This window comes from Myotis nattereri, assembly GCF_964212035.1.
Source record: "Myotis nattereri genome assembly, chromosome: 10".
Lineage (NCBI taxonomy): Eukaryota > Metazoa > Chordata > Mammalia > Chiroptera > Vespertilionidae > Myotis > Myotis nattereri.
This window is the reverse complement of record NC_138085.1, coordinates 20,997,403-21,014,169: the sequence shown is the minus strand read 5'-3', so window position 1 is coordinate 21,014,169 and position 16,767 is coordinate 20,997,403. Positions and strand designations below refer to the sequence as shown.

At 45.4% G+C, this 16,767-nt stretch overlaps 1 protein-coding gene across 2 annotated transcripts in view; it reads left to right on the top strand.

The window, feature by feature from the left end:
* The window catches only part of AFF3 (ALF transcription elongation factor 3), a gene marked incomplete at its 5' end in the record, with an annotated part of 493,443 nt that overhangs the window by 81,079 nt on the left and 395,597 nt on the right, over window positions 1-16,767 (top strand). Inside the window, 4 exons of one of the 2 annotated variants that reach the window (XM_081100521.1) lie at window positions 5,547-5,621; window positions 7,954-8,074; window positions 8,370-8,682; window positions 8,809-9,194. In XM_081100521.1, coding sequence (XP_080956647.1) covers window positions 5,547-5,621; window positions 7,954-8,074; window positions 8,370-8,682; window positions 8,809-9,194 — 895 coding nt within the window. The remainder of the gene's footprint in view (window positions 1-5,546; window positions 5,622-7,953; window positions 8,075-8,369; window positions 8,683-8,808; window positions 9,195-16,767) is intronic. The other variant, XM_081100522.1, reaches the window with a different exon arrangement.

The following is a 16,767-nucleotide window of genomic DNA, read 5'->3' as shown; positions in this document are numbered from 1 at the left end:
AGCCACCCTCACCCTCCTCACTGCCCCCAGCACCCCACCCACCACCACAGCCACCCTCACCCTCACCCTCACCTTCCTCACTGCCCTCAGCACCCCACCCACCACCACAGTCACCCCCACCCTCACCCTCCTCACTGCCCTCAGCACCCCACCCACCATCACAGCCACCCTCACCTTCCTCACTGCCCCCAGCATCCCACCCACCACCACAGTCACCCCCACCCTCACCTTCCTCACTGCTCTCATCACCATCATCAACCCCACCTCCACCACCACCACCACAACCACCTGGGGAGGATCATCGCCTCTTTTCTGAGCTCTGATTCCAGCCTATCTCTCTGCCTGACTCGCTTCTCTCACCTGCTCACTCCCTGACCACCTTTCTGTCTTTCTGTCCACCAGCTCTGCCTGTAGACGCCTGTAGATGGAGGAGAGGATTTGCAAGTATGCTTCAAGAGCTTTGCTTTTCCCTGACTTAAGAAAGGGTGATTGATCTGTTATCAGTTGCTTTATAAATAACAAGAGATGTTAATTAGTTTGACTCATTCAATGTGAAGCAGGTGCTATCCTTTCTCAGTGTCTGAGTCTCTGTAATTAACACAGTCTCTGCGGCTGCCGCTCTGAAGAGCAGAGAGTTTCTGGGAAGCCTCTCCCTTCTCCACTCAGGCCCTTCTCCCCGTTTGCCTTGTGGCCGCCGGCCCCCCGCAGGGACAGCTTCCCAGCTCCATGGCTGAAAAAATGGTCTTCCCTGGGATCAAGCCGTTCGGGGCCAGGCCTGATGCAAACTGTAAAGGAAGTATTTTTCACTTGCTCCCCACCAAACCTGCTTTCAGAAAGGGATCAGATACACATGTAGGGCGAGGTGGCCAGGCCAGGCTGGGAGTGGAGCAGACCAGAGAAATGGAACTTCTGTTTAAAGAAACAGGATGGCATGGGGCGAGCAGGGCTCACCTCCGCTGAATACTCTCCAAGGCCACTGGTAGTAATTTCCGTATCTGCATCCCAAGCCCTTCCTTTCCCTTCCCTCTCCCCACCTGCCCTTTTTTTGAGGCCCAGCTCAAAGGCCATCTCTCTCAGGAAGCAATCCTGACTCCCTGTGGCTGCCCACCTGGTGTCAACAGCCTCTGCTTAGCATGCACCCCATCTCCCTGCTCCCCTCCCCCCACCCCTGGATGGCCAGCTTCTCAGCAGCAGCGAACACTGCTCACAGCCCTCCTTGTCTCCCTGGCATCTGGCACCATGGCATCAGGAAATGCTTGGGGACGAAAGTGAATTGTAGTTCTATTTGCTGTTTGAAGAGGGCAATGTTTTTAAACATGGAGAACATGATAACTTCTTTCCAAAACAAGTGAGCGGTGGTTCATTCTCTTCTCTGTGAGTTCCCTTGTTCCTGGATCCCAACCCTAGAGATATACCAGTAGGTAGGATAATTTTTTTTAAAAGGAATAAAACACTTCAGTGATTCTTGTTAAGGGGTACAGTTAGCTGTGTTTGCCCTTGGCAGAAAGCCTCCTTCATGGCAAATGCCGTTTGCTTCAAGCAACGGTTCAGATTCAGACGGCGGCATATGGACCGCGCAGGAGGGAGGAGAGCCGTCTCTCCAGGCCAGTGGGGTCAGCTGGGTCAGTGCTGGGCTGGGCTCAGCTGGAGGTGGGCCGCATGAGCCCAGAGCCTTTCCATCCAGCAGGGCAGCGTGGGCAAAGGTTGGAGCAGGGTTGATGAATGGCTCGGATATGGTGAAAAAGGTGCTACCATCTGCCTTGCGTTTGAATCTATAGTTCCTTCTCTGTCTGTCCTCTAGTCCAGTCGTCTGTGTTGCATGTGTGCGCTGTGGAGAGAGACTGATTTTTGTCTTTTGTTTTGGGAGTATTAAAAATTACAACAGCCCAGGCTTTATTCCAGAATTCTCCTTTTAGTTCTTTCTGCATGAGGAAGAGCTTCTCTTTGCTTTGCGTGTCCTTTGTTGCTGCCATGGGGCTCATTAGCTCTATTTGTGAACATTGGGCTTGTAGACATCAGGGTGTAGCAAGTGTGGCCTTCCTTGGCTCATGGGCAGCCCCTCTTCCCTGGACAGACAGGAAGAAAGAACTGTAGATATTGCTGTTCTTTTGAATAATATTATTTATTTATTACTTATTTAATTTATCTTTATTATTGAAAGTATTACAGATGTGCTTTTTTATCCCTCATTGACCCCCTGCGACCTGCTCCCACCTCACCCCTCGCCCCCAGGCCTTCACTGCACTGTTGTGTGTCCATGGGCTATGCTTATATGCATATAAGTTCTTTGGTTGATCTCCGCCCCCCCTTCCCTCTGTGATTCATCAGTCTCTTCCATGTTTACACGTCTCTGGATCTATTTTATTCGTCAGTTTATTTTGTTTTTTTAGATTCTACACATAAGTGAGATCATATGATACTTTTTTTCTCTGACTTGCTTATTTTACTTAGCATAATACTCTCCCTCCATGCTGTCTCAAAGGATATGAGATCCTTCTTTTTTCATAGCTGCATAGTATTCCATTGTGTAAATATACCAGGTATTTTTATCCACTCATCTGCTGATGGGCACTTGGGCTATTTCTAGGTCTTAACTATTGTAAATTGTGCTGCTATGAAGATCGGGGTGCGTACATTCTTTCTGATTGGTGTTTCGGGTTTCTTAGGATATATTCCTACAAGTGGGATCACTGGATCAAATGACAGTTCCACTTTTAATGTTTTTAGGAAACTCCATACTGCTCTCCACAGTGGCTGCACTAGTCTGCATTCCCACCAGCAGTGTACTAGGATTCCCTTTTCTCCACATCCTCGCCAACACTTGTCATTTGATGATTTGTTGATGGTAGCCATTCTGGCAGGTGTGAGGTGGTACCTCATTGTGGTTTTGATTTGCATCTCGCTGATGATTAGTAATTTTGAGCATTTTTTCATATGTCTCTTGGCCTTCTGTATGTCCACTTGGGAGAAATGTCTATTCAGGTTCTTTACCCTTTTTTAATTGGATTATTTGTCTTCCTTTTGTTAAGTTGTATGAGTTCTTTATGCATTTTGGAAAATAACCTCTTATCAGATGTATCACTGGCAAATAATGTCTTCTTTATGATGTCATCTTAATGATCAAACTTTTTAAAAATATATATTTTATTGATTTTTTACAGAGAAGAAGGGTGAGGGCTAGAGAGTTAGAAACATTGATGAGAGAGAAACGTTGATCAGCTGCCTCCTGCACACTCCCTACTGAGGATGTGCCCACAACCAAGGTACATGCCCTTGACCGGAATCGAACCTGGGACCCTTCGGTCCGCAGGCCGACGCTCTATCCACTGAGCCAAACCGGTTAGGGCTAATGATCAAACTTTTATTCTAGTTTCTTGATCTTTGAAAAGTTAATCTAGCAATATCTACGGTCATTGTCTTTCTCCAAGGGACATTGCAAGGATAATTAGGGGACAGGTAAGTGAAGTGTTTTGAACTCAGTGGAAGGGAGAAGCCATCAGGCTCAAAGGTATTACCGTTATTTAGTTCCATACTGTTACCATACGGTCAAGACTACATTAATGTTGGAAATGACGATAAGATCACGTTTGAACATCTATTCCTACTTACCTGGCACAGTTGACTTTTGCCTGAGCCCTGCGGCATACTTCGATATGTAGATTAAAACAAATCAATTGAAATGACCAGGAAGTTCTTATTACATTTTTATTGTTCATTTTTTAATTCTAAAAATAAGTGTTCTTTTTAAAGGAGCTTATTAAAAAGCTTCGTTTTCTGGAATGCTATACATCTGCAATAAATAATAAATAACATTGTAGCAGTTGGCTGCCTCCACTTTCATGCAAAATGAATGAATACATTTGGTGACATACATTTGAAGAGTGTCGTTCTTGTAATTTTCACAGAAATCAGGAACAGCTTTACAGATGATGGAAATTTTACCATCTGCTAGTAACAAAGAAACACAGCTCGTAACACGAGGCCCTGCCTGAGTCTAGCATGTATAGTGGCGTGCCAGGACTCAGAATTCTCCGTCGCTTCAGTCTGCAGTGAGGCTGGGCTGTCAGCCTGTCACGGGAAGGGTTCGCTAAGGGAAATAAGCCCGTCAGAGACAGACAAATACTGTATGATCTTGCTTGTATGTGGAATCTAATGAACAGAATAAACTGCCGAACAACCACAAAAATAAAGCAAATGGCGTGGTCCTCACATTGTGTGAACCCAGAGGAGGGAGGAGGGCTGAGTGTTAATGGCAACAGATCAAAAGAAAGGCATCCTCTGGGACTACGGACGCCTCCACAGATGTCACCTGTAATCAGTGGGTCCGTGGACTTGCTGTCGAGAAGATACTGTCTTTATGAGTCAAAATGTGTAGTATTGGAAGAAGAGATCGAAGTTCGGATGCTGAGGGAGAGGTGGGCATGGCAAGTCCAGGCTTCCGTTTACAATGACATTTGCTTTAAGCAGGTGGCATTACAGCTGCCTAGGCTGGCACAGCACGTGGGGGTGTGGTTCTAGTGAAAGATAAGGGTGGGTGCTTGGGAAGAGCTGAATGCTCGGTGGAGACCACAGGGCTGCTTACCAAGGGAGGAGATGAGATACCACTGGAGAGGGAGGTGTTGAGGAAGAGTTGCCCCTCTTCTTGGGGGATGATTCTGGTCGTTTGGTTTTCATCTGATGGTGTGGAGGGTACTGCAGGACACCACATTGGGGTGGTCCCATAAAAGATGGTCCCTGCAGCCCTGGCTGGGTGGCTCAGTTGGTTGGAGTGTCTTCCCATGCACCAAAAAGATTGCAGGTTCAATCCCTGGTCAGGGTACATACAGGAAGACAGCCAATCGATGTTTCTCTTGTCGATATTTCTCTCCCTCTCTATCTCTTTCCTTCCCCCTCCACTCCCCCCCCCCCCAATACACATACACTCTCACCTAAGAATCAGTAAAAACATGTCCTGGGGTGAGGATCTTTTAGAGATTAAGGAAAAAAAAAAGATGGCCAGTGCATTTCTGTTGGTATAGTATGTGCAGGTGGTCCTGAGGGTGTCCAGTCCTTTTTAGTATTAGAAGGCATAGGCTGGGGATACAGGCAGGACCCCATCAGAGGCTTTAGCTAGCAGTGATCTGCACCTTGGGGTGCTTTTGGTGACCCTCAAGCTTAAAGGGGTTGGGGAGTGAGGCAGATCTTGTTAAGGAGGAGCAGCGTCCTCTTCACCTCTCACTTCATATTGGGAAGCAATCCTTTCCCCTGACCCTAGAGATGCAGTGAGTCTGGTATCTGCCTAATTGATTTTGGCTTTTATCCTGATGTCTTCGTCTTGAGCATGTAAGCCTGGTTGCTAACAGGTGGGGTTAATCAATTTGTTTTCATTGCTACACTCCCTCCCTTTTCTTATAACGCCTCCTTTTTGGGTTCCCTTTGCACCCTGTTGTCCTTGTGTCCTCTGCTTGGCCCTCGGGGGCAAAAAGCAGACCAGCTCACCACGCTAAGATACAAGGGCTGGTCAGGTTTAAATGTTTTCCCTTCTGTGGTGTCTGCGTTTCTTACAGGGGTGAAGACATCTTAAACCAGAGGAGTGACTCTCTAGTCGTGGAATTTCAGTCGTCAACCAGCCGATGCAGGAGGTATTATTTTGGGCATGGGGGCCTTCTCGGGAGCCCCAAATCATCCTAAATGACCACCTGCCTGCTCCATGTCACCTATGGTCATATCATACATCACACCAGTCTTATATGTTTGGTGGGCTTGACCTGGCTGAGGACAGCAAGCATGTTTGTGGGGGTCTGTGTGCATGGAGGTCAGCACCATAGGGGCCTCCCAGGTGTCTGTAGGCCCTGGCCAGGGAGGAAGGTGATGCATGCAGTGCAAGCTTTTTGTTTCTTACTGCAATTGCCGGTTTCGGTCCAAAAGGTAGTGAGTTCAGAGTGAAACGGAAATTCTCTTGGCTAAAGCCCACAGCGTGCCCATCCATAGCGTGAGTCATGTGTCCTTAGAGAAATCTCCATTTGAAATCGTGGAGTGTCCATGAAAGCCGGGGTTTCACGTTGTGCCTATCCATGGCAGGGCATGACTGTGCTATCCTCTCCTTTGAACGGGAAGCCTGGTTCTGTGAGAGTGTCATCGTCATCCCGTGCCTCCCTATGCCATTCAGTGCCACCAGGGCCACCCCAGAGAGTGCTTGGTGATGGATGTAGGCGCTGTGGGGCCCTCAGTTGGTCAGACTGTAGTCTCTCTTTGTATGAAGGTCACTGGTTGGACCCCCAAATCTAATAACTTTGGGTAAATTATTAAGGATGAATTAAAATGCTAATGGGCTACATGTTCTGTGTGTGTGTGTTGTGTGTTGTTTTTTTTAACATCCCTCACTATTACATGTAAATGCAGGGCTCTAGGTGCTCTCACAGCCTTGCCCGGAGCATTTCTAGCATCACCATGGAGACAGCGAATTTAAAGTATATTCTGGCCACATGGGCAGAGCTAGGAGGATAGGCAGTATATATTTTATGATTATTTTATTTGTGCCCTCCACAGCTACATAACACAAATATTCTCTCTTTTACTAAAGTTAACAGTTTAACTAAAGAATTGGTTATCCTTACTGTTTTCATAAGCTTCTTTGGACCCACAGATCCTTTCATTATTAATAGTTATTAACGGTATTTGCTGGCTATACATTGGACTGTGGCACCGAAAGCCCATTGCGAAGCCCTCTTTATAGACCATCTTCATGTTTAAACATGTACCCCACACCGTGAAACACCCCTGCTCTATAATGAAGATGGGCGTGGGGGTAGGGGGAGAGACAAAGCCTGTGTATTTTGTCATCACATTATTGATTAGGGGAGACCCACAGTCAGTAGGTAGTTGTCCTGCTCCAGCTTGAGCATCTGCCCGCACTGGACCAAGCGGGAGCTCTAAGCAAAACGATGGCAAGGCCACTTAAGCGAAATGCTTCTGCTAGGAAACGAAGACCGTGCTCATTTTGAGGGACACACAGGTTCTTTACAACCCGTAGTGTGAGCTCTGTGCCCACGCTAGGCCGGATTTCTTTATCTGGTGAGCTGAAAAAAACAAGCGTGTTGCCTCCTTTCACTACTCGGATCCCTTCCTCATTATTAGTTACATTAGGCCCTTTCTTTTCTCCGCAATAGGGGGAAGGAACACTATTTCTTTTTCAGTCCTCCCAGTTAGCTGGTGTCTGGTCATTTCATAATTGCATTTTAGGAGAAGAGATATTAATTTTCTTCAACAAAAGGCCGGGTTCCTTGATGACACGCCATAATTCAATTTCCGCTCTCTCCCTTCACTGCCCGTATCCCTTCCTCCTGGCACATTTTTCATAGTTAGGAGGAGTGATAGTGTCAAATATATCAAAAGGAAGAATTGATTCAGTCCTAGTTTGACGACTTGACTGATTAACAGAGATCAGAAGAAGGCTCGTAACTGTGAAAGCCACTGCAGCATGGAGTTTAACAGCTCTTTAGGGAGCCAGTTAATGAAAGAATCACTACAGAAACACAGCCATGCAAAAAAAAAAAAAAAAAAAAAAAGAAAGGAAAATACAGGAGCATGCCCACATAACACGCAGGGACCATGTCATAGGAGGAAATGTGCTCGAGATTCCTATTTACACATTGCAGTAATTACCGTCTGCCTTAAGATTACTCTCAGCCTTCTCCTGTCAAAGTTGCTTAGACAGTTCCTCTCTCGCAGGGCATGCAGAGAGGTCTAGCACTGGCTGGGACTTGTCCTCAGGACTTTTCTCCTTCCGAAGACTGTAATTGTCCGACACCTGAGCCCGTACTCCTTGGTTAGACTAGCTTTAACTGGATCCATGTTCTTGTCATCATCACCATTTGTCCGTGAACTAGACTTCTGCACTTGGGTGAATGTCATGCTGGACGTTAGCCTTTAATGTTTGTGTGTAGTTACTCTCTTTTCTTTCTCCTGATGCAGTGTCTATGAACCAGATAGAAATGTGTTACGGAGGAAAGAACGAGAAAGGAGAAATCAGGAGACTCAACAGGACGATGGCACATTTAATTCCAGTTATTCCCTCTTCAGTGAACCCTACAAGGTAGATGGTTTTCCATTGTTTATCTCCACCCCTCGCCCACTGGCACCTCTACCCCCGGATGACAGTCTTGACCAGGCCGCAGGACAGGCGCTGTTTTGTGCAGCCACGACCCTGGCCAGCTCTCTGGGCCTGGTGTGCAGCGAGTGCTGGCGGACTCCTTAAGAGATGACGGTTTAGATTTCACCTCCCGCTCGTGTTCTGCATGTGGCAGCTCTGTGGTCGGTAACGGCACCTCGCCGTTGTTTGCCGTGTTCCCATGGCCTCTAATATCAGGGTGTGCTTTCTCTTTCTCCAGACTAACAAGGGGGATGAGCTCTCCAACCGGATCCAGAATACGTTAGGCAATTACGATGAAATGAAGGACTTCTTAACTGATAGATCTAACCAGAGTCATCTCGTTGGCGTTCCCAAACCTGGGGTTCCTCAGGCTGCTGTGAACAAGATCGAGGAACATTTTGTCGCAGATTCAAGAGCCCAGGCCCAGGCCTCCTCTGTGGGCAGCACGGCATCTTCCACACCAGCGGCTGTGCCCGGGCAGCAGAGTAAGAGGGGCACCGTGGGCTGGCAGAAGGCTGGGCACCCGCCTCCCGACGGCCCACAGAGAGCAAGTAAGCGCGGACACAGGTTGATCGATCTGACCAGATCTGCTCCTCCAAAGAACCCCAATCAAAAGACTAACCACTGTGTGTCCAGCCCCTCACCCTCACCCCCCTCTCCTTCTTCTTCCAACTCAGCACAACAGAGCTCTCTCAGGACCTTGCTTGGAGATGGCGCCGGCAGGCAGCAGCCACGGGCCAAACAGGTGTGCAATGTAGAGGTGGGTCTTCAGACCCAGGAAAGACCACCCGCTATGGCAGCCAAGCACAGCGGCAGTGGACACTGTGTTCAGAACTTTCCTCCATCCCTGGCTTCCAAACCCAGCCTGGTCCAGCAGAAACCAACCGCATATGTGCGGCCGATGGATGGCCAAGATCAGGCTCCCGATGAGTCTCCGAAACTTAAGTCGTCCACGGAGACCAGCGTGCACTGCACGTCATACAGGGGCGTCCCGGCCGCCAAGCCAGAGTCCGCCAGAGCCAAGGCCAAGCTGTCCAAGTTCAGCATCCCCAAGCCATCGGAGGTGAGTCTTTTCTCATGACCACTGCGGGCATCGGCGTGGTTCTGTGTGTCCACCTGACCGCTGATAATTCATTTCCCAGGTTTCTCTATTTCAGTGTGTGACTGCCTTCACTGGGTAGGATTTGTAGCGGTCAGTAAGGGAGGATGTACGCATAAGTAACGCTTTCTTACAATCAACTGATTACAGGCAGACTTGTTAAGTTCCAACAAATGTAGTTGTATGTGTGTCTCTGTTAGTTCAGGAAGGAATATCTCCTTGAATGCAGTTCAGGGGATAGCTTATAAACAAGCCCGTATTATGGAGATATTAAATACTAAAAGTGAAAGTACTTCACAAACTATAATTTTTCATATGTAAAGAGGTGAATTTTTATGTAAAATAGTTCAGATATTTAATATTTTGGTCAGTTTTGGAATGTTCCAGGACAAACTTTAGAAGGTAAACTTCTGAATGATTTTGAAAGTAATTGTTAAATGATTCAATGCTGATTATGGTAAATATTCAGATGTCCCATCTTTATTATAATATTTAAGACCCAGGTTCATTGGTGTTAATAAATAAAGTAAGGACTCTCTGTGTCCTGTAAAATCATCTTAGGCTACATGAAGAGAGCGAAATATCTTAGTTCAGATTCTCCTGGTTTGCATTGTGACTTTATTCAAATGTGTAGATGTATAGAACACTAGAATTTAAAACAAGCAAATCACATAGTCACTGAGGTAGCAAAGAGTTCATGGCTAGTAACTTGAACAGAAATTTGGGTGGAAAAGGAAGTTTTGTTGTAGAGAAGCATATCTCATACTATATTTCTAATTGATGACAGTTGTCAAGAGCACAGGAATAAGAAATATGACTGCACATGTTTTATTTTACTGTGATTAAGGTGTAATAATTGAAATAAATGTGAGTTCTGGAATGTTGTACTTAGAAACTGTTCAAGATTTTATTTTCTTTTTGACATATTCTTTTTTAAAGATAACACTGTGGCCAGACTAATCTTTGTGTCTTAATTTGATCTTATAACCAAATGAAGCAGATGATTTAACGTATCTCCTTGAATACCCTACAATGCTGAGCTTAACCATTTCTGAGCTATCATCTCAGAAAGCGCCATGCACCAATTGGGAGGCCAATATATTACCTAATTAGACAAGACTTTTTTCTTTTACTTTGCGATGTTTACACAGGTTCTAATGAGGAAATTATACCAGAAACCAGTAACATCTTTTGATAATTCATTTATGATGGACCCCAGAAAATGTTCATTAGAAATTAATAGAAACAAAAATGTAACTTCAGCAAGCATTTATGGTTTTTTTCTTCGTTTTTGCATTTATGTTTTTAAAAGTTTGTAGGAAACACACATAGATCTCACCTTACAAAATTGAATTCAGTAAGCTTTTTGATTTTTGTTATTACTATCAAATGACCCTGTAATGGCAACAAAAAGCATGGTGTATCCTTGAACAGAGGTGACTGCAACCATCAGGAATTCCTTTATAATTTCAATCCCAAGTGATTCTTTGTTAAAATTATTTTTATGTACCAAAGAAACTTCAGATTTATTCTGTAATAATTTATTTATTTTGGAACCCATTGAGTTGACAAAGCTCTGGTTATAAGCCAGCGTTTGATCGCCAGTTCAGCCTTATGCAAGTAATTATTTAGTTTGCCTTAGGTTTTTGGGTATGTCATTAATAACGTGGACACTTTCAGGATGCCAGATTGAGAATGGCATACTGGACTTGTGCTCAGTAATCAGAGCAGGGGGGAAAGGCCTGAGACAGAGTCAGCCCGACAGAAATTAGTGCTTTTGTGCAGGAAGTGTTTCACTTCCCCCACGTATAATGTCATATGCAGTCAGCTTGCTTCTTCCTAACATTCTATGCTAAACGCTTCAAAGAGGGCAATCATGCATTGATAGAGAAGAGGTAAGAAAAAGTGTTGTTGATAGGACAAAGTTGTAATTGGTGGATTTTTTGGTGGCAGTGGTGGTGGGGGGGCGCGATGCAGTCTTTATTTTAGTAGAAAGCATCGCATGTTATGGAAAATGTGGTAATTGGAATCTTGTAATACCGCTGTGTTTCACCAACCCACTCTCACACTACAAAATGGCTCTTCCCGGTTAGTAGCAGGGTGGTAGTTGTAAGTTACATTTCCCAACCTTTAAACGCAAAGGTGTTTTTTGTTTGTTTGTTTCTTTTTACATTACTCTAAGAAATTAAGAAATACCTTTTGGCAGGTATATCATTCGTTATTTTTAGGGAATTCCATATAATCCACAATCTTAACATAGAAACTGAATAATTTTATCAAACCAATCAGATTTTACTTTTGAGGGAATGCTTGCTTTTATTTTTTGTAGAGAATAAAAGAACTTAAAAAATAAAATATCCTCTATAAATAGTTGACTGATCTCCAGTGAAGCAGAGAATGTGTTTTTTAGGGAAATTGACAGAAGAAATGATCTGAATGGAACTTGTATCTTGACTATACTTTTTCAGGATGTTAGCTGTTGAGCAAGACTTAGGGCAGTGTGAAGAATTTGGGGGCTAAAGGGAAGTGTTAGGTAAACATGACAAAGATAGGGAAGGTGCAGGTATAGCTGTATGGTGTTGTATAGGCACATTCCTCCTGAGAAGAAACAGGTCAAGGACTAGGTATAATTGATGTGAAAAATATTTTTTAAAAAGCTAAGATGTGGTCTCTGCCTCCAAGAAATTTACAGCAATTGAATAAATTAGGTGCTAGCACTTAGCTTTTCCTTTGTAATTTCTGTCACTTAAAGTCCAAACCAGGGGTCCTCAAACTACGGCCCGCGGGCCACATGCAAATACAAATATTGTATTTATTCCCGTTTTGTTTTTTTACTTCAAAATAAGATATGTGCAGTGTGCATAGGAATTTGTTCATAGTTTTTTTTTTTTAAACTATAGTCCGGCCCTCCAACGGTCTGAGGGACAGTGAACTGGCCCCCTGTTTAAAAAGTTTGAGGACCCCTGGTCCAAACTAAATTTAAAATTGTCTGTCTTGCCCTAGGAAAATTCACTCACCTTCATAGTCCTTGTAGTAGAAAAACATTCTGTTATTTTTAACAATAGAGAATTGGTGACTCTATTTTCCCGATTTTACACTTGTAAATGCTTCATTCGTCCCTCACAACATCTGTACTCTGTCTGCTGCCATGGTGAGTTATTTCTTATAATTCTTTAGTCCTCAATAATAGGTAATTAGTGTAGAAAAATTTAGTGCAATTTGATGTGGAAGTTACAGACCTCAAGGGAATTCCTTAACTGATACACCTGCCTCCGGGCTGGTTTTTCCCAGCTCAGTTTTGAGTTTAATGAAAAACATGTTTTTGTTGTTATAGCTGCATCTTTTACTCTTGATGCCACCCCTCATTAAGTGAGCCTTCCCTGGAGTATCACTTGGAAGGGTGACTACTGTTAGGTGACAGTCAGAGAACCTCACGAATGACTGGAACATGCATGCTAGAATGTTCTAGGGTAGGGCACACGACATCTTACTTCCAATTGAAGTGAATGACTTTTTGTTTCACACACAAACACAAAATGAATGTTTTGCCCTTAACACGTAATTCAGGATTCAGATGATGGGGGACCGTTTATCTGGAGGGCCAGGCACAGGTTCTGTGGGACCTAAAGATGACACTCTCTTGGTGGTGGGGGTGGTTCTCTTTAGGAAAAACAGAATAAAAAATACCTTTCTCCTGGAATTGTTACAAGAACATACATTAGCACATTCCTAGGGCCCTCCTGGGCCTTGGAGAAACCTCTGCTCAGGAGGCCCTGATGCTGATGTGTCACCAGCTTTTCAGTGTATCTGTCTTTGGCTCATGGAATAATAATAAATTATTATTTAACTGATAACTTTAGATGTGAAAAGAGCGCTTTATACTCGCTTCAAACTTTGTGGAATTTAAAAATAATGTCTAATGCCAGGTGAGGTGGACAACACTGAAAAAGTCTAGTCTGCAGTGCTATCGAGACATCAGGTGGTCGCACAGGCTCTGAAGCTGTTGGGCGAGATCAGTTCAGCGGGGGTGCTCCAAAACGCACAGGTCAGGCCGTTAGCTGTTCATTTCATGGGTAGACGGGGCCCGAAACTGCTCTTGCAGAGGCTCCGGTGGCTGAAAATGGAAGCGCTTGAAAAGGCAGGGTAGGAAGGAAACCAGGAGAGGAACACCTAAAGGTGAACATCAGTGAATCGACTGTGTATTACGAGTTTCAGAATTCACCCATAAGAACAGAGTAACCATTTTTGGTTGATCAGAATTTTATTTGTTAAAATAAGCAATTAAATAGCTTAAAACGTATTGGTTAATCATCGCATTTTCACAATGGTCATTTTAAAATCGCCATTTATACCACGAATAAGAGCAGAAAGATAAAGTACCATGATTCTACAAAATAGCTTCCTAGAAAAGCAATTAAGTGATTTTTTTTAAGTTCACAGAAGATAAATGGTGTGGGCTTCCTATTTCCTGTCACTCTTGGCTACCTTTGTATGAAAATGGATTCTTCCACATTAAGGTCGGCAGCAGCCTGTCGGAGGAAAAAGGCACCTGCAGAGCAATGTGTGCGTTCCATATTCGTGCCGGTCTGAAGTGCTTCATCCCGTTTGAGCTGCCTGGTGTTTTCACACCAGCCGGGCTGCGCTGTCGCTCACGATGAAATGAGGGTGAGGGCCAGCCTGGAGACTCGGTTTCCCTGTCGGTTATGGACTCGTCCTCCCCCCTCCCCTGGTTGCCGTTCCCCTTCACTCACTGAGACGGAAGCCACGTCCTGCGGGACAGTGTGGCTTAGCAACAGCACCGATAGTTATGCTCTGCGCGCCTCCTGTCCCGTAATGCACGCCCTCCCTTCTCTTCCCGAGAGGACGACTTGTACCGTGTAGACTGAGAAGAGTGAAGACTCAGCACTTGGATCTCAGGTGTAGAATGAAGGCATCTGTTTTCTGAATTGTAGAAGGGTCATTCTGAAGGTCATCGTGAAGGCTGGCAAGTGGAAATGTTGCCATATTTTTTGGTACTTCTATGTTTAGCCAGTGGGGCCCTAAAAGATAAAGCACTTAATCACTTAAAAATTTGAAGAATGCATATTAAAATGTGTCCTGTTCCATCCCCTTTCTCGGACTTCTTTAGGGTAGTGTCCTAGCTGTAAGCTAGGAGATGGCTCCCCGTGCTGGAGGCTTTGAGGAGAGAACCGACCCCCAGGGGAGGCTGTGAGCAAGCCCCACTCCATTTTTCCTGTGTATTTTCTCAGTTCTCATAAAGCGTTCTCTCTCAGAAAGCATCTGGACAGATGACAGCTGTTTCCCCTTAAACTGCAACCTTGTGTGTGGACTCCAGCCCTGGGGCTAATCAAGAGCCTGAGATCTCTGTGTTTGGAGCCACTTGCAAAGATGACATTTGAGTCAGCATCACTCCCACCCTGGACAGCCCAGTGAGAAAAGCTTCTTATTTTTTTTTTTTGTAGTTTGTCCTTTCTTGGTTGGAAATTGTGTGCGAGCGCAGTGGGAGGACCGCTGCTGTGCAGACCGGCCAGGACTAGGCTCACATCCTGGCTCTCCCCACCACGTGGGCGGGAGCAAGTTGTTTAATAGCCAGGCCTCAGCCTTCTCGCGTGTGACGGGGAGAAATTGATAGTATGTGCTTGGCGGCGTTATCGGAGGGAGGAGCAGATGAGGCAAAGTGTGTACCTTGCTTCTAAGCACACTGATACTGTAGTAAGCATCTGGGAAATACTGGCTATGTTATTCTTACTAGTAATACCTCTGAAACAGCAACAGCAAACAAAATATGGAGATGGGGCATTGTTGGAAGTGGTTTTGTGTGGAGGTGAGAGACAGAGGGGGTGGCCAGGGAAAGAAAAATGAAATTCTGGAAGTTCTTTTGTGTTTGTTAGAGATAACTGAAGCCTTTGAAGACACAGACGATCCTGGATTACTCTGGCAAAGCCTGAGTATCCTGTGTCTCCCTCATTTAATGCCTGGCCCCCCGCGATTTTATGACGAGGCTGAGATAGAATTGTCTCTCTGTGTAGCTGGCTTTTCTGAGCTATCCTCTCTATGGAACATGTCACACTTGAGCTGTATCTCCAGTTAAGTGAAATACAGAATCAACAGGATGTGGGCTGAGGAAAAATGCTAAACATTTCAGATAGTAGGTACTTAGAATGACTCGCTGAGATAGAGCTCTTCGAAGCCACAGAGTATCGATAGCATGTGTAGCTGGGCTGAGCAGTGCCTTTCTGGGAGATGAACGTGGACTCCCCCTGCCGCTCAGGACCCGTCTCTCTGCGCAAATGGCCGCTTTTCCGGCAGAACAGAGGAGTGCGTCTGCTGCAGCTGGATTGTCTTGAATTTGACTCTCGGTCCAGTTGCTCCCGGGGTGACTGGTGTCTCATTGGCTTTATGCGTGACGAGGAGTCATGGTTGCACCTTGATCGGCTTGCCGCGCTGCTGTCAGGAAGCACCACACGCTGGTTGGTTTAGAGCAGCCGTGGGCAAACTACGGCCCACGGGCTGGATCCGGCCCGTTTGAAATGAATAAAACTAAAAAAAAAAAAAAAGACCGTACCCTTTTATGTAATGATGTTTACTTTGAATTTATATTAGTTCACACAGACACTCCATCCATGCTTTTGTTCCGGCCCTCCGGTCCAGTTTAAGAACCCATTGTGGCCCTCGAGTCAAAAAGTTTGCCCACCCCTGGTTTAGAGCCACAGAAACGAATTGTCTGGCAGTTCTGGAGGCTAGAAGTCTGAAGTCAAGGTGTCGGCAGGCGTGGTTTCCCCTGAGGGCTGTGAGGGAGAGTTGGTTCCAGGCCTCTGTCCTAGGCCCGGAGAGCTGTCTTCTCCATGTCTGTGCCTTGTCCTCCTCCTGTTGTGTGTCTGTCCAAATTTCCCCTTTCGGGAAGGTGTTCCGTTAGATTGCGTTAGGACCCACCCTAATGACCTCATTTTAACTCGATTACCTTTGTAAACACTCTATTTCCACGGCACAATTTAATGCGGTAGTACCCATCGGTGGCATTCTTATGACTACTTAATACATTACACTGCTGAGACAGTGACTGACGCATAGTGAGCACTCAGTGAATCCACAGTAATAATAACTCATAATAGTTAGTATAATTATGTTAGCTCTGTTTGCTTCACTTTTACCTTCTATTGGGCTCAACTCTAGAGGCTTTGAGAGCTCGGAATCCAGAAATTGCAGTGCGGTGGATGAATTTCACTACAATCTGAGTGTCTTAGAGGCAAGGATTTCCCTTTTGTTTTTACTGCTTAGTTTACTGAAGCCTCCCTAACTGTGCCTGGCACAGAGGTGCTGCTCAGTACATATTCGTTGAGTTGCTCCATTAATTTAAGGATACGAGTGAAAGAACACACTCCCCTCCAGTCACTGACCCCGCTCCTTGGGGCCTCGGTAACTCCTGCCACACCTCTCTGGGAAGAGAGGAGCCATACCCTCCTCACCTGCAACTTACAGCGGCTGTCACAGAGAAACGGAACCACGCTTACCGATGTGTGTAGACCGAGCCCCTGTG